At 45.2% G+C, this 17,864-nt stretch overlaps 1 protein-coding gene across 3 annotated transcripts; it reads right to left on the bottom strand.

Moving 5' to 3' along the window:
* Positions 1 to 881: 881 nt before the first annotated feature.
* marf1 (meiosis regulator and mRNA stability factor 1) lies at positions 882 to 17,756 on the bottom strand. Of its 3 annotated transcripts, none has more exons than XM_079159661.1 (27): positions 17,684 to 17,756; positions 16,840 to 17,050; positions 14,712 to 15,587; positions 14,312 to 14,474; positions 13,963 to 14,177; positions 13,376 to 13,493; positions 13,111 to 13,283; positions 12,259 to 12,765; positions 11,139 to 11,293; positions 10,677 to 10,838; positions 9,363 to 9,549; positions 8,818 to 8,996; positions 8,652 to 8,732; positions 8,284 to 8,487; positions 7,846 to 7,965; positions 7,565 to 7,743; positions 7,229 to 7,449; positions 6,997 to 7,139; positions 6,670 to 6,803; positions 6,163 to 6,365; positions 5,731 to 5,958; positions 5,387 to 5,626; positions 4,987 to 5,238; positions 4,740 to 4,800; positions 4,435 to 4,539; positions 4,158 to 4,322; positions 882 to 3,824 (listed from the first exon to the last, which is right to left on the bottom strand). In XM_079159661.1, the coding sequence occupies exons 2-27, from the start codon at positions 16,990 to 16,992 to the stop codon at positions 3,625 to 3,627; spliced, it is 5,424 nt and encodes a 1,807-aa protein (XP_079015787.1). In that variant the 5' UTR covers positions 16,993 to 17,050; positions 17,684 to 17,756; the 3' UTR covers positions 882 to 3,624. The 3 variants fall into 3 exon arrangements, with proteins under 3 accessions (XP_079015787.1, XP_079015786.1, XP_079015788.1); XM_079159660.1 differs by having other exon boundaries at positions 8,284 to 8,523; XM_079159662.1 differs by lacking the exon at positions 12,259 to 12,765 and having other exon boundaries at positions 8,284 to 8,523.
* Positions 17,757 to 17,864: the final 108 nt, after the last annotated feature.

A 17,864-nucleotide genomic window follows, 5' to 3' on the forward strand; every position in this document is an offset into this window, starting at 1 on the left:
TGATTGGTACATAAATGCTAGAGAGGGATGGCAGCCAGTGGATGCTTTTTCTTCTGGAGCAGAGCAATGCAAACAGCAGATTAATTCTGTGTTTCTGTAATATCTGCTGGCTTTGGCAGAGTCCAAAAAAAATAATCAGTGGTGGTCATTGAAAGTAAAGACACTTGATGGAAATGGACTTGACTCAACGCTGCTACAAGGTGTGTGGCCATGTGTTTGCATTTCACTCTACAGAGGCGAATGCTTCCGGGCCATGTTACCGACACGCCAACTCATGACCCATTTCTGCAGTTTCCACTCGTTCATCTTTGTTAACCCCTGTACATGCAAAACTTATGTATTCAACATGGTAACGCGTTTAATTATTCCCCCCCCCCTCAATGGTCTACTAAGCTTGCTCATTCCCCAGTCACCACATCACTAACGTCATCTCAGCCATCAGCAACCGGGAACCATCGACTGTCGTAGTATGACATAGTTATGGATATTTCTCACAACTTGCATCCTCTGAAGTTAGTCTTGCGTTTTTATGCTAAACACCAGGAAATGAATGCAACTCTTGTAAATGCCTACAATAGACTGTGTATGTTTGAGTGTATTTAGGACATTAGTGACTTGTATCAAGCAAAGTGTTGCTCTTTGTCACTTTACCTTCCTTCTGATAACTTAGCGTTCTGTAGTAGTAGTGCATTTATGAAGGTCCTTATGTTGAATATTGAACAAATATGCAGAATATAAACTGAAACTACCTGTACATACATGTTTAAATAAAAGAGCATCTTTCAGGAACACGCCGAGTCATTTTATTGAAAATATATATATACACACATATACAGACACACAACTGCAAAAACATTGAGACAAGGCGGAATTGATGCTTGTGAAATTTATTAACAGAAATATATATTTTTTGGTCCCTTCAACATTACGTTACAGTGACATTTAGTGTGGCGAGGCAGTAAAACTGACAGGGGGGGGAATGTAGAGGACACAGTGAGACAGTAAACAAAAAGTTAACAAGGCAGGAGTTTAAAGGACACTGCTGAACAAAGGAAATATTTTCTTGTTGTGCAACGTGAAAACGGTTGAAGCAGGATCAGATTCAGTCAAACAGAGGTAAAGACACAAACACGTTTCAGCCCCTCCAAGTCCAATACCTAATTTTCACATTTGGATTTCATGAACCAAAACTATGCAAAAGTGCATATTTTGACAGGTACAATAGCTTGATCTAACCAAAGAGAGAGCTAAACAGAGAAGTTGAATATATTCACGAGTTAGTTGCCACTGCAGTGCTCTGGGGGAGCGCGAGGGTTTGCTCAAATTCACAAAAAGTAATACATCCGTACTGCCAAAGTCAAATTATTTACAGCCCCTTTCTATCATCATCAATTCTAAATCCTTAACTATTCATCCCTTAATCAAAGACAGTCAGTAAAACACTGCAGGAGAGACCTGAACCCTAACAGCCCTAATTAAAAACATTTTGATTGGCATTTCAGTTATTTTGGCAAGTTGGCAGGTGGAATCTCAGCTTTAAAAGGCTTTTCATACCAAGTCAAAATTAAGTCTAGAAAGGAAAATATTAACGCTGGCTAAAGAGGTAAACACTAACGGGACAGAAACTGATTGAATGGGCTCTTACCCATTCCTGAGCCTTTTTTCTCTCAACACAAACAACCCGCAGACTTCAGCGGCGCCTCGGTCGTGCCAACTCCATGGCAGCAGACATTATTTGGTGGCAATTCAGTAGCCAGCAGTCTTGTAAACACTTGAGACAGAGGAAACGTGAGAAAACACACATCAGTAAGTAAAAACTCCTCTATGTAAGATGTGGGCGATGGGGGGGAAGACACGATGGCGATTCATTTGGCACCGTGGCAAATACAAGCCATTGTAAAAGCCCGGCAGGTTCCAGAGAGCCGCAGCGGGCCCTCTTTGTACGCGTCAGTCTGTTCAGGAGGCTGCCCAGAGCCTCCATGGTGCTCCACAAACAGACCACCGCCTCCCGACCCACCTCTTTCCCCTAAAAATCACACAACCAATCACCTCGTCATTTAAAAATCAAAAAACTCGGGAGTGCTCACTGCTCCCCTCTTCAACTCAGGCACGGACATCACAACAGACACAGTGCCGACCCGCAACAAGGTTAACTCTAAAAACCTTGAGCATTTATGTGGCAACTGCAAGGGTGAGGCCAACTCCAAAAATCCCTAAAACATGGTGGAAATAAAAGACTGCTCTTAAAGAATGTCTTACCATCTTCTGTTCCTGTCTGCTCCTCCTGGGCTTACACCATGCATAAACTCATTTATGCACACCATGCATATTTCACACCACCTACTCCAGTGTAAACCACACACACACAAACAACACACGGCTAAAAAGAACACCAACACAGTGGCTGCTGGCTGAAGCCGAACAACCAAAGTAGATCTCAGTTCCTGCTGCCGGAGCGCACATCTGGCCAGAGTGTTCCGGCGTTCCGGCCTTCTTTAGTGGCCCTGGAGAGACGAGCCGAAATCTTTGCAATAAATTAAGTCAAAGTACAACAAGAATAAAAAAATTCCTGAGAGCAGTGCTTGTCACAATATCAATCAAAACCTTGCCACCGATGCGTTAACTGTTCAAAAACGGTTAGCTTCCGTTAACAAAAGCCACAGCCTGAACAGCAAACACCAATGTGCAGTTACAACATTGAATTGCCCCCAAATCCACCACACATTTAGGCCAATCTCTTCCACAGACAACTAACTACTCTGCATAATAGAAAAGGAACTGAAAACACTGTCGTGAGGCTACTTAACAGACAAAAGATGATAACATACATCTAAGAAGAGCTACCTCTTAAGAAGTCCTACGTGTTTTTACCCATAGAAGACTGAAACAGGCAGGTGCTTAGCGTCCGGTTTGGACGACATGTCTCTGGTTACCTACGAAGCAAAATCTCCCAAAATTTCACAGGAATTTAGAAAAGAATGTCATAAATGAAATGCACCATCTCCAAGGGATACAGCAAGGAAGTAGTACACAGGGAGGTTCCTCAATGTGGTACATGAACAAAATATCTCCATCAACCTTCTGGTATTTGTCAATTGTATGATCGGAGAATGAAACTACATCTCTTGGATTTAACATAGAAAACTGTTAGGTCATCCCCAGCATTTCTCCCCTTAACTCATGCTCTGTGTACAGTGGCAACCAACTCATATTTAGACTTCATTCAGTGTACGCCAGCGAGTCTTCTTAGACACAACGTGGCTCTGAAGTGAAGATGCACATGGAAATATAATTCAACTTCCCTTGAGGTGAAATCAAACAGGCTACAGTCTCTGCATTTGGCAAACTAAAGAATTGCAGAAAACCTGCAAGAAGAAAATCACAGCTTGGTGAACATCATCGGAAGAACTCACGGATTGTGAAAGAAGCAAACAAAAAAAAAGGAACAAAGATGGCCGATGAGCGATTATGAAGAAAACAGCCTGTCGAAGGATGTAGAGGGGACGACACCAATGCTCCTCTGTGGTCACTTCTGCGCGTTCACTGTAAGCTGGTCAACTCTTGTATTTAGAGTTACACTACGTGTGAGCTAGTATTGCTTTGTGTGTCTGTGCGTGAGGAGGATCAGAGGCCGGCTGTGAATGAGAAGTTGGCGGCTAGCTTAATTCTGCTGCGTGTGGCTCTTCTGCTGGGACTGTCCATGGACACGGGGCACGTCGGGTTCGGCGGCGGTGAACGAGGTTTGGAGACGGCAGAGTCGTCTGTGAGGCCCGGCGGATCAGATATGCCGTCAGTAACGGCTGCCACATCAGGGTCACCACTCACTGAAGTCACACAAACATTTCAGATTTAAGCATCCAAGCCTCAAAACGCACAAGTCATAGACAGGCTGACTGTCTTAAAGCACATCATTTTAGCAGAATATTACCGTTTGGGATTAGAAAACAAAACAAAAAAAACCACATCCCATCATCATCAAATCTAGCGGCCATTTGGAACACGATTTCTTCAGTAAAATTGAAAAATCTGCCGCCTCACAGTCAAAGAGGAAAGTGACTTTAATTGCTAAACAGAAGTACAAATTATGTTAAACTTGCAGTATTCCCAGGACGATTAATTATGAACCGATAAGAGTTTAAAATGCATCACAAACTGACCTGTTGGTGGAGTTTTTTCCTCAAAGTGAATCAGGTCCATCTCCTGGAGGAGAACAGGGTCTGGGTGGAGCTGAGGCGACGGTAGGCAGGATGGTACCGGACCACACAGTAGATCTACTGGTGACGTCAGACAAAGCAGCTCCGATTCTGCTGCAACGTCGCCACCTGGCAGGTAGAAAGAGCACGATATGGTTTCATCTACATTTCATCTGATCAGGAGCGGCGCCGTCTCAAAACCCCGCCTTCATTGCATGTCAAACATTTTCCTCTATATTACCTGGACTCTGGGTTCCAGAGGTTGCGTTGCTAATGGGGCTGTCTCGTGGGCTCTCCATGTTCTCTCCCGGCTGGGGGCTGCAAGGGACTGAAGGGCTTGTCCTTGCTAAACAAAAAAAACAAACTTCTTCTATACATTTTTGTAGGTGCCACCTCAAAACATCACTTTCTCCAAGTATTCCCATGGAGGTCCTACAGTTCAGTCCCGTGTCATATGATCACCTCAGCACACGGCCATTATCAACAGCCTGTGTAAATGCCATCGATAAGCTTGACTATAATAAATTAAGCATGCCATGTCATCACCTTTCATATCGTTCTTTAAAACGATAATCCTCTTGTGACCGTGCCCTTTGATCCAGACCACCTGATAATGACAAAACAAAACATGTAGAAGACGCAGCGTTACACTAAAACTATGCGTTAATAATGAGCTCTGAATCAAGTGTGCTATTTAAATAACACTGGCAGATCTCACTCATCTCTAAGCAGTCGACATGGACAAAGCGCTCCAGACGTACTTCAGTAAAAGTTTAATGAAATGTAATCCCACCTGTGGAATGGCGCTGAGCAGCTCGTCGGTGCCGGTGTATCCGTAGGAACGTGGCTCAAGGCTGCAGCCTGAGAATTTGTTATAAGCCCCCTGGAACTCCGTCAGGAAGATCTGGTTGTAATGGTAGGTGTGGAGCAGGCCGCGGACGTTACGGGCGAACTGGTAAAGTCTGGTCAGCCTCACCCACTCCTCACCGTAACTACTGCCAGCGTTGCCGGCTTTGTCGTCGTTGTCATTTTCTTCATAGTACAACTGTGAAAGAAGAAAAATCACACACACCGTCCGTGTGGGAGTACAGGTCAACCGCGCAGTAAAAAACGGACATATTGAGAGAAGATGTGAGTGTAGTATAGGAACATGTAGACAGCTTGAATGAGTTAAGATAATGAAAAACACTCACCTCCACGAGGTAGGGCAGGCTCTTGAGTAACTCGCTGAGAGAGAGGAACCCATATTCACAAGGGTTGAGCGGGGCTCCGTGGACGGTCAGGTAACGCTGACTCAGCTCCTCCACTCTGAGGCCCCTGGTGACTCGCTCCTCCTCTTGGGACATGAGCAGAGCCAGCAGCTGGGAGGTCAGCGAGCGCAAAGACTTCCTGTTGATCAGCTGCACTTCCCGACCCCCCGAGCCATCCGCTACCTTGAAATTCAAAGAATGCGGCGGGTTGTTTATTATTTATAAAGACACTGGTCCTACCAAGCGGAATATATATACATTTTTAAATCCATTAGAAGTTTCTTTACCTTGACAACATGGCAGAGTTTGGTGAGCAGAGCCGGCAGGGAGCTGGCGTCATAGTCCTGCAGGCGGAGGCCATAACCGAAGGTCTTGCTGTACTCGGTGAGCAGCTGGCTGACAGGAAGGCTGGAGTTCTTCTGAGCCCGAAGCAGCTTGACCAGCTGAGCCGCCAGAGCCTTGATACGCTCCACTTCCGTCAGAGTCAGCACTTTCTCTTCACCACACTCCAACACCTGACAAAAAGGTAGGGACAGCTGTTAAATTAGTGTTCAGCCAGAGACAAAGGAAGAGGCATTTACACTTGATTCAATACCAATCATTTCTCTTGGCGGCACAACATGGATGGACCATCATTACACACCAGAAATACACTTCCTCATTGTTAAGGGTTGGCGGACACAAGGCATTAAACTGTACAAACAGTCTTTCTAACTCACCATCACTATGTTGGGGATTGCCTCGAAGAGCTCCATGAGCTTGGTGAAGCCGTAGTAGCTGAGTTTGCACTGACGACCGAAGTGATGGTGGTAGGTGGGGATGAACTTGCTGAAGGCCATTCGGCAGTGAGGCTGGTGACGAAGAAGGTCCACCACCTCCTTCCCAAACTGCTTAGTGCGCTCCATCTCCTCCACTGTACGCTCTGCAGGCACATGAGGGAACTGAAATTATCCGCCTAGAACTATTGATACTCAACTTCTCGGGTAATTCCTCTAGAGTACTCACTTTGTAACAAGTTACTTTTTAATGGCAGTAGCGTTGAAATGAAATTAGTTTTAAAAGTATAGTTACCAAACATTGAATGCAAAAATATGTATATTTAACAAATGCTTGCTTGGGATGAGGTACATAATATTGTTAGCGCTGCTATCAGTTAAAACTGTTTGGGATCATCACTTCACACGACAGGTAAGTCTTTTTAATAACTTAAAGCGGTTTGAACAGACCTCTCTTGGGAACAGAGATCACTGTATCCATGTCTTGATGTGTAATAGTGATGGTGGTGTCTGGGATCTCAGTCAGCAGGTCCATCAGGTCACATGTGCCATAGTCGATTATCCTCCAGTCTCTCGAGAAGCACCTGACGCACGAGATCACATCACAAACATTAACACGGATGATCCATCTGATTTTTAACACTTTTCTCCAACTGTTAATGAGTCGGATTCACAGGCTGACCCACAGGCAAACTGCTAGCATTTATCTGAATGAAACCCAAACTTCCACAAAACACATTGTTAACACATCTTCAGCTCTAAACTATGCCGACTGACCAATGGTATGCCTGCATGAAGTCCTTGATTGACACTTGTTTGCTGGCTTGAAATTTAAGTAGTTTGAGAAGGTCTTGGGTGAAGCGCTTCACTTGAGCACGATGAGTCAGAGTCAGTAAACGCTTGGTACCCATTCCCAATATCTGGAAAGACAATGAAAAAAATAAACACACAATATGTAGAGTACAAAACAAAGAAAAGTACAAAGATCCTCATTAATTAACCTAAATACCTGCAGGACATGTGGCACAGCCTCCAGTAGCTCCAGCAGCTTGGAGTAGCCATAGTCAGAGACGCGGCACTGCTTGGCAAAGTGATGGTGGTATGAGGGTATGAACTTGCTCATGGGCATGATGCAAGAAGGCTGACTCTTCAGCATGTCAATAATCTCACGGCTGAATTGGATGAGCTGTGGGTTGCCAACCGGACTCTTGCAGCGCTGAATCCATGGTTCTAAATGACCAAAAAAAAAAAAAAGAGTCAGAAATGGGTATATCTGGCTGGTAGAAATAGCACTAGGTTTGGCATTGTAGGAACCTCAAACAACAACAATTTTAAAAGCTCCTACCGGAGTTTGGCGCTGGTGGTTTGTTGTGGATCCACTTGATGACTTTGAAGCCATTCTGAGCGGTGACGATTGTGATACTGGGAACACAGGTAATGAGGTGCTCCAGAGGAACTCCGCCCTCCAGCGTCTCATTACCCAGCTGCAGACGGCTGAACTTTGCTGCATAGCAGTCTGGAAAACTACATGGAAAATACACGACATTACAAACCGTATAAATGTTTGTGTGTCAATTAAAAAAAACAACTCCAATAAATGAATACATTTATTAAAGCGCTGGTTACCTGAGTAATGGAAGAGTTCCCTCATGTGACTGCAAAAGACTGTGCACCTCAGATGCTATGGTGCTCAGAGACATCACAACAAAAGGTATTTGATAAGAGTCAGGGTCAAAGTCAGCCTCACTAAAGAAAAAAAGAAAGAAAAATAAATTAGTAAGACAAACAATCAGTTATGGAGATATTCTGCTTCATTTGTACAGTTGAGAGAACAACGTTTGTGAGAATTAAGGTTGATGATTCAGTGAGAGACAGGAAGATGCCGGGTCAAGATGCTACCAGGTTAACAATACAGGCCTGCTATTAAACAAATACCATTTTAATACATTAAATAATAAAAGACTTCTCAACAGAACAGGTTTTAAAGGAAGGAGCATTCACCTTAGTGCATTTCATTACATATTTTTGTAAAATAAGAATTTAGTCAAATGTTATGTGTATAACCTGAAGTCGCGCTGTGTGTAGTGGTCTCTGCAGACAGGTTCGTGGTACTCCAGCTCCTCAAACACCACGGGGCTGCCGCTAGTGGAGGAGGAGCCCTCCTGGGACTGGGAAGATCCCAGTGGACTCTGACGGATTTGGCTGCTGGGCAGTAGGCACACAAGCCTCGAGCCGCCCTGTTCCCGCACTGCCACCACCTCAGGTAGTCTGTACAGATCCCCAACCACAAGCTTACGGGAATATCTGGAGAGAGGAGCATATAGTACAGCAAACTACTCTGAAAAGCATATTATCATTAAGGAACTGCTATACTCAAAGTAGAAAATGTGGAGGAGTAAAGTTTGAATGCAAGTTGAAACAAAGCTACTTACTTTTTTTCATAGATCTCTGTAAACTTGAAGAGGGGAAGGCAATTGGCAGGTGCATCTTGAAGAATGCTGATGATCTCTGTGCTGTATAATGAAAAAGCTGACATTTACCCCCACAGTCCAAACCAGAACAGCTAAAGAAACCAAACTGAATTACACTGAACTGTACCCGAGCATGGAAAGGGATTTGTTGCTCCCACCAGTGATCAGAGACACCTGAATGCGCTTTCCTCCGATCTTATACCGGTGCAGGCCACTGACGGCACTTATGGCCTGCTGCAGGGACAACATCTGGATTGTGGCCTTCAGCTGATAGTCAGTGTGGGGGCTAAGCTCCACAGCTTTCACCTACACAAAACAAGTCACAGCACAAGGAAATGTTTTGAGACCGGGGTGAATCATGTGTCAAGCAGAAAATCTGCAAGCAATCCTTCCATCTCAAGCGACTTTGTCGATTTGGACGCATACTTTAACACATTTATCAGCACAATAGGCCTTTTTCCACAGCATTCTTGTCCTTTTAAATTGTCACAGTAGGAGAGCACAAGTGTTACTAAGAATACAAGAGAGATTGAGCAAGCATGCACGATGCACCAGTAACCTGAAATCAGAGCAGCTAAATGGAATTTAACAATCAATTCATCTTCACACGTGGGCTTGAAGTACTGTGGCAAATCAAAAATCGTCCGATAACATCACTGGAGTTGGCCTTACCCGTCCGTAACGCGAGAAGGTGTCATGCAACGTTTGCTGCAGATCCTTGCGGGACATTCTGTAGTCCAGGTTGGCCACCTGGACCTCCGCCCCGTCTGAGAACGGTTCAGGTGGGCCTTCGGGACACTGGCTGCGAGCGGCAGCCAGGAGGGGTGAGGACCGGCTGGACAGGCAGGGCGATGCACTCCTTTTGTTGAAGGGCAGAGACCACTTATAAATTATAAATACCATTACAATAAATATTTTGAGGGTTTGGAGACTTTGTATGCCACCTCTGTAAGAACCAATGCTCTAGGTCAGGGGTGCCCAAGACGTCGATCGCCCGATGTAGTGCCGGTAGATCGCATGCCATTCAAAATAAATGTGATGTCCTCATGGCATTTGCCACTTGATTGACGTACAGTGCAGCCAGTCTGAGATCACGTCTTTTCTAACACACGAGTCACCGCGTATGCTCGATCAACAACGTGAGCTACTGCAAAACTCCGCGAGCTAATTAGTTAGCCTTCCAATTTATTTCTACTAAAGAAGCTAAAGCTGCAGCGCCATGATTTGGGGAACTTCCAAAACCTTGCGTCAGAGCTGGAGACGCAACGGAAGACGTGTGCGCAACTTGACAGTGCGCGCTACACAGAGCAGATTGACAAGTGTGTCAGAGTTTGACAAACGCTTTCAAGACTTTGCTTTACTCGAGCCAGTCGCTACATTTATGTGCTGCAAATTTCAGGAAGATATTGAGGTTGATTCACTCGCATTAAAAATGTCAACGCTGTCATGGACAGTTTTAGTAACCAAACATGAGGAAATGTGCCACCTTCTTGACTGCATTATTCGGCTCCCACATGAAGAATATTAAGTCCAAATATCGTCTGCTTGAGGCTGGCTACCAGCAGCTACTGTCCGGAATATTTAAACCTGGTTGATTCCATTCAGTGCAAGTCATCAGAGTAAGGTAATGGTCTGTCTGTCTGTCTGTCTGTCTGCAATATATGTTGGCGCACCTTGCATAACTGCATGAACCCTTATGGCACAATACAATTCTGTAGATTTTTGGTCATTACCTTACTCTGATGACTTGCACTGAATGGAATCAACCAGGTTTAAATATTCCGGACAGTAGCTGCTGATAGCCAGCCTCAAGCAGACTTCTATGATCATCAGTCATGGTGGAACGATATTTGGACATATATATTTAGCATTTTTAATGTAGGTATATCATTTTGACTTGGTCATTTTAAAAGTAGCTCGCAAGCCGAAAAAGTGTGGACACCCCTGCTCTAGGTGAACTTATTCAAATATGACCCAATATGTCACCTGGAGGACCAGGAACCCTGGGACAGGATGAGGGGACTGAAGCTCCTGTGCAGGTTCAACTTGCTGAAGGCTGAGGGTGTGCTAATCTGGAACTCCCCTGAACTCCTGTCCACATGTTCTGCAGGGGATTCAGTCACACTGCGAGGGTAGGAGCCCTCTCTTCTACAGGGAAAGATTTAAAAAAAGGACAGACACGTGTAAGAGCCCCATCCTTCACTGTCCAGGGCTTCTAAATGCTCTTTTCTATTGATACCATTTAATAGAATTGTATCTCTTTTTCTATAATAATAAATAAATAAAAATAAGTTTGTACTTGGCTGGAAAATGAAACGTACTGCCTCCATGCGCAGATATTTTGGGTTAAAGCTTATAGTTTCACATCTCAGACAAAAAAAAAATACATTTCATCTAGTTATCAAATGACATTCTTCTCAGTGTAATATCCCCTGTCCCCATGTGTACCTCCTCCGGTACATGGATTCTCCAGAGAGGCCCGGCTTGGACAGCTGCTCCACGGCTCCTGTCTCACCATTACTGTGGGGGGAAGAGGAAGCAGCACGTCCTTTCTCCAGGTGGTAGAAGCTCATTCTGGGCTTGCCCTCCAAACTACCCAACTCCTAGACCAGACAGAGGCAGCAGACGTCAATACTGTAGCTGTTGATTGGCTGGAGACTGTTGATGCGTGGGCGTGCGTGCGTGTGCACATGCATGCGCTTATGTCAGGCTCATTCGAAAATGTCAGGGAATGGCATAAACTGGTATTCAGAAGTTTAACTAGGGATGTGCATATTAAAATCAACTGGCTGACTAGAAAACACAGCCGTAATCAACACCATAAATATTTGGAGTTTTGCCATCAACAGATTAACGATTGTTAATCGTCATCATGTTGTAGTTGACACGTACTTTCGGACCCATGTGGTACCATGTGTTTGAACTATAAATTATATGTTATGCAGTATTCCCATTGTGCAGGTTACATAATGTTTAGTGTTTTAAAGTCATTTCAATTCAGGTGCTGAATGAGATTCATTTTGGACAAACTCCAAAGTTCTCTTTACTGTCAAATCGTAAAGTGCCCATCCCTAGTTTTAGTCCATCTACACAGTGATCAATGCGTGTGTCACTTTTGTCCAGTCTTCCACACCGGTCCGATGGTTACAATCAAGAAGAAAAAGACATGCAAAGCCAGTCATACCGGCCACCTGAAGTCAGTTTTATCGAAGAGAAAAAAAAAAAAACTACAGGGGCCAAAACAAATGAACAGAGGCATGGTGCAGGTTACTGACAGAAAGCAGTATATCAGCACCGATATACTGGACAAAACAGTCAGAGAAAGGCACAAACGCTAGAGGCGGATTCATGCACGAATATGACGAATGACCAATGAAAATGCAGGACAACAGGTGCTACATGAAGAGCTAATGACAAACTAATGCATGCTAGCACAGGCAGACAAATGAAGCTTAGCGAGCAGCTAGAGGCGGTTAGTCAAAGCAGCAATTATAGGGACACTGGGCTGCAGACAAGGATAGAGGGCAACGGAGGTTATGGGGAAGCAGGCACCGACGAGTCTGCTGACCTGATGGGGCTTGGCTGGAGCACCACCGGGAGGCCCACTGCACCCCCTCCTGGGGCTGTAGGGCCTTTCAGGCACCGGGCCAGGGGCATGGCACGGGCGGGTTGCTCGCCGTGGCCTCCTGGGTGACCTCGGCATCCCCAGGGGCAGAAAGGAGGAGGAGGATGGGGACGGGGGTGGGTCGAACATTAAATCCTGGTTTTGATAGGTCTGGGGCAGAGTCAAGTGATTGGACCGAGACTCGGGCTCAGGACTTGCATCGTCTCTGGGCCGTGGGGAGAAGGAGATGCTGATTCGGTGGCCAAATACATCCTCATTTTCCATTCGCTTGCGGGCACGCGCAGCAGCCTCAATGCTGCCAAAGCGGAGGACCGCTGTGCCCTGGGCCACGCCCAGCACCTTGCCACCACAGTTGTCTGATAGGCGGCGTAGCCTGAGCTTCACAGCGTTCCGTAGGCTCTTGTCACAGTTGACAGGGAGGTTGTGCACATAGAGGAGGTTGAAACTGGGCTGAGGGAGGGGAGGAAGAGACAGCGTGCCTGTCTGGTTTGTAGGATTTACACTTAAAAATGAAAGCAGTAGTCTTCCTTTTAGTTGAAAAACAAGTTGAAGAACTGCTCAGATGGTAACATAGATCATGAAAAATATTAATGACCCCTAAAAGAAAAATTGCGTGAGTAAATAATTGTGAAGATGATGAAATTCACATTCCAACTGCCTTTCTGCCCTCTTGGTAAGTCCACACTGAAATTAAATTCTTCTTGGTTACATTTTCCAGCAACTACTTACCTTATTTAAACACAAAGTAGATCTAAAAAAAACATTCAGTCCTAATGAAGCATTTGTGAGGCCTACCTGTGCTTTGACAAGCATGCGCGGTGGCAGATCAGCTGTGATCTCCTGGAAGGCCACGTGGCGGTGGGCATGCTGCAGGAGGGCTGAAGACGTGTGGCTGCCATGGACCAGGATTACCTGGAAGCCATGTCGATGACGCAAGTCGCTCAGCTCGCTGGCAAAGTTCACGTCCGCTGATAAAAATGAAAAGATGACACGTGTCGTTACAAGAACCCTCGTGGCGGTCGAGGCTGTAGTTGATCAGTGAATCGGAGCTGAAACTCACAGGATACTAGGACAACAGTAGCCGGTGCAGTGTGGGTCTCGGCAAAGCGTCGGAGGCTCTGGCGAAGCTTGTCATCTGCAGCATTCTTGGCTGTGGCGTTGATATGTGCAACAGTAACCTGATGTAACAAATTCATGTATTTAGATGTTTTTTTGGGGGGAAATTACTGGACATGTTTGTGTCATTTTATGGAGGTCAATGTCTGACGTGGAAATATCTTTAACAACATCAAATAGATTGTTTCATAGTCATTTTTTTATGAACAAAATGAAATTGAATAGTGCAACAATGCCTTATGTCAGCTTAGGTGCAGTGCTTTTCTCTATGCAGCTGCACACTCCCTCTCTCTCCTCATTGAGAACAAATGACAAAGACATTGGGGCACAGAAAGAAACACTGTATGGACACTGACTGAATGAGCCCCAACTTAAGGTACATTTAATTAGCCCCCCCCCTCCACATGATGGCATGAAGCATGGCCAACTCTGCCCATCATAACTGTAGCTCAATGGTATTCAGTCAGGGTGTAAATGTCCCTCTTTAATAGCGTAATCGTGAAAAGCACGCAACATGATCTTTGCTGGTACCTGGCAGTTGTTAAGCTCTTGGATGACGGCTTTACTCTCCTTGCTGATATCACAGACGCAAATGAATTCTGCCTCACGGTGGCCCTGAAAGAAATGGCTGCGAATACGCTGGACCACAGCGCCAGCAGAGCGTCCACTCGGCACGCTGCAGTTCTCGATGTCCCAGAAGACGCCGACCGGAGGGATGTTTTCAGGCCCGCCGTTCTCTGGAGAACCTAACACACAGTTTGCAAACAATCATTCTAAATACACACTTAACAGCGTGAAATGAATCAGTCCAATCAAGACTCCACAAGACCAACAGTAAACATGCAGGAATTCAAAATTGTATAGTAAAGAGTCCACTAACCATACTTCTGGCCAGTCTTGCCAAGATTGGCTGATGGCATGAGCATCATGGCATCAGAGGAGGTGCCACAGCCATTACAAATGGGAATAGGGATCGGAGCAGTCTGGGGAATGGGTGCATTGGGCCATACCTTTTCAGAGTCTGACGCCAGACCATTTATGGGCTGCAATTAGGTACAAATCAGTACAACAGTCAGGGAAAATAAATACAAATAAATCAAACTAACATCAAGCAATACTATCCTAAATGCATATTACAACATACAACACCACATGCACAATGCCGGTCTCACATGGTCGAGGTCATCCAACTTCTATAGAATAAAGCTTCCTACAGTGATCTCTAGGGTACACGAATACAAAAGCGAGGCCACAATTATTGAAGAGAACTCTCTACCAACCTTCAACAGGCACTCCTGGCAGTAGTGTGCCCCCTTCACACAAACCGTGCGTTCTACATTTAGGTGCATAGGATTAGAGCAGAAGTGTGCTGAGGTGGTTGTAGTGGTGATGGTTGGGTGATCACCGAGTGTGGTTCTCTGGGATCTTCTGGCCGATGGGCAGCAGTCCACACCACAGGGGTAGTAGCCAGAAGAGGCCAGGCAAGAGCCATGCAAGGGAGTGGGTAGAGAGGAAACACAAGGGAGAGAGGAAGCCAGGGGTGCCGAGGAGCGAAACAGGCTGGGTGGACTGCATGTTAGAGGTACAGCTGGGTACGTGTGGAGAAGCCCTGAGCAGCAGGAGAGGTAGGGTTGTGATGAAACGGGTTGAGAGGTAGCGACAGAAGAGGACAGCTGAGGTTTGTAACCAAGAGAGGGCAAAGAACCCAGAACTTCACCTCCGCTTCTGCAGCTAATGTGTTTATAGTGATGAACAGACGACGCTACAGAGCAAATGCCTGACCTGCCAATACTGCTGGTGCTGATGGGTGCTCCTAGAGAGCCTGGTGCCATATAGAGCGAAACAACACCAGCAATGGTGCTGCTGGTACCAACAACACTCCCACCACCTGGTAACCCATAGCCATCTGTGCTGCAATAGTCACAGTGCGTGTAAATGCTTACTTTAGGGCTAGCCCCCTCTTGTTGCAGCTGTAACTGGGGCGGTTGCTGGTGTGAGTCTTGTGTAAGCGGACGAGGAGGCAAGCAGGGAGGAGGCATAGGGAGAGGGGCCAGAGAGAAGGGCTGGGAGGATTGGGAAGAGGACGCATGGTGTGGAGGAGGAGGAGGGACATCTTTCAGTTCCAGCACGGCCTTTCTGCTATCCATGTACGTGTTCTGTAACATAAAATGACCAGCAGATTATTTCAATTCAAGAAACACTGTTCTGTTGATCATCGTCTATTATTATAGTGTAATGGTAAAAAATATATATTTAGAAACATTTCACGGCTTAGAAGAAAAGAGTTAGAGACATTTAGCTCTGTGTAAACATGGTTTAGAAACAGACCCGGTACTAAGTGTTACTGTTTTGTCTTTAGAGGGCAATAAAGACAGACACAGGAAGGTGAGCAAGGGTTCACACTGGGGGTTCTTCCTGTTCTGGGGATGTTTAGGGTCACGTAAATGTATCTGGCAATGAGATCAAGGGAAAATGGAAGACTAGATAAGCCAGCGTAAGACATCCTTGACTTATCTAAAGGCGGAGACTGTTTTCTGCTTTAGTATATAGTTTGTGAAGATTTGAACTGCTGTTGAAGAATGCTTCCAGCAGACTGTGTGTGAAGAGCTGTGTTGGGTATTCTCCCTCTTGCAAGAGAATAAATGGAACAGGACAACATTGAATGATTTGAAGAGACACTCTTCTCCCGATTAACATAGAAATATTCTACGACAATTGGCACCTGCAAACATTTTCTGCAAAAGGCAGACATTTCATCTAAATAACCTGAATGGGTGTGCAATGTCATTAACAGCACCCTCAAAGCACAAGACAACTGTTCCAACAATATTTAACAACTTCACATGGCTTGTCGTGGCTAACTTCAAATCGAAAGAAAAGGTACTGTGCCATCTCTGCAAACACTTAAATGCTGAGTTTAAAGTACACCCCAGCATCTCCAAATCTGCAGTTTGTTTATCAGCTGATAGAGACTCAATGTCATGCCTGCGGCCTCCAATGACACCTGCATTCCATTCAACTACGTTATTATGCATGTGACAAATGCACCATTTTTAAAGGACTCCCTGCTTTCAGCTTAAAATTCAATTTTTGTAATTCCTATGGAAAACGTAAGTTGCTGCGTTTCGATTTTTGTTTTGCTCTGATGCATAAGGATTAGGACATTTGTCACTGGTTGAGTTGACACAACAAAGCTGATTGCAATTCATGTTACGGTAACAGATGATAAATATGAAATGAAAAAATTCCGCCAGATTGTTGCTGTATCTCTGATGACGGTCCTGAATGATTGTTCTTTTAATTCAGAGTTCACAATGCAGATTGATTAAACTTCCACCACTCTCCCCTACATGTTTTACGAAGGCCTACGCCTATGAATACCTGGACTGTAAACAGATAAATACTTACTTCTTTGTCTGCGTGATGAGCGGAGGTTGTCTCATTGGTGGGGAAGCAGTCTTTGAGTTTCCATAGCGGTGTTGAGGCCTCCGGTTGGGGGTGACTGAGCCATGGAAAGGGTCTAGAGCTACATATGGATCTCTCCTTTCCCAGTCCTTCCATTACACAAACCAGAGAGGTCTGTCACCATACTTTCACCTCTCTTCGCTCTCATGCTTTCCTGTAGAGAGGAAACGAAAGTTAAAAGTACACGCAAGTTTCATTAGGTAACGTCACTTCTGTTCACAGAAAAGTCAAGTGAGACACTAAAACCTCTGCGCTAAGACCTCACCGACTCATCTAGAAAGCACAGGTCTGGTCATGCAGGTGCGTTTGACTCAGCACAGCTTCGTAACGAATGTTTAAATCAACAAAAGGGGGCACGTCATTATGTATGACAGTCACAGAGTTGGGCGAGTTTGGACTGCTTAACTTGTCTGAAGCCAATTAACGCTACAGTACAGTTTCACCAGAGCGAATCAAGTAACGCAACCGACGTTAATGTTAAATTAGCTACACGCTAGCTCACGTTCCCGTTTTTCCGAGTGTCGCAACCGTTGTTTACGGCGGAAGTAACTTAAGCTAGTTAACTAGCTAGACCGACAGCTAACTTAGCTGGAATGAGCTGGCGATAATTTACGTTAACGTTAATTGTTTTCCTGGAGCTAACGTTAGATTTAAGCTAACAACAGACACCGTGTGTTAGCTTGTTTAACAGACACCTAGCTGCAAACCCCGGATGCTACCGTTCATTACCGTTACGGAAAACATTAATAATGGCTAGAAATGTCCTAAAAGTGTGTTACTCCGATACCTGGTAAGGTCTTGTCTTTCACACCATCCTCCTCCAAGGGTTGTTGTTCCTCCTATCTAGCGCTCAAGAAACCCCGCACCTTTTTGTAACCTACTTTTGCCAGAAAGCACGCACAGCTGTCGTAAATGTTATTGTTATGACTGGCACGCGGCTGATATATATTTGCAATAAGATAGCGTTA

Source organism: Pholis gunnellus, assembly GCF_910591455.1.
Source record: "Pholis gunnellus genome assembly, chromosome: 5".
Taxonomy (NCBI): domain Eukaryota; kingdom Metazoa; phylum Chordata; class Actinopteri; order Perciformes; family Pholidae; genus Pholis; species Pholis gunnellus.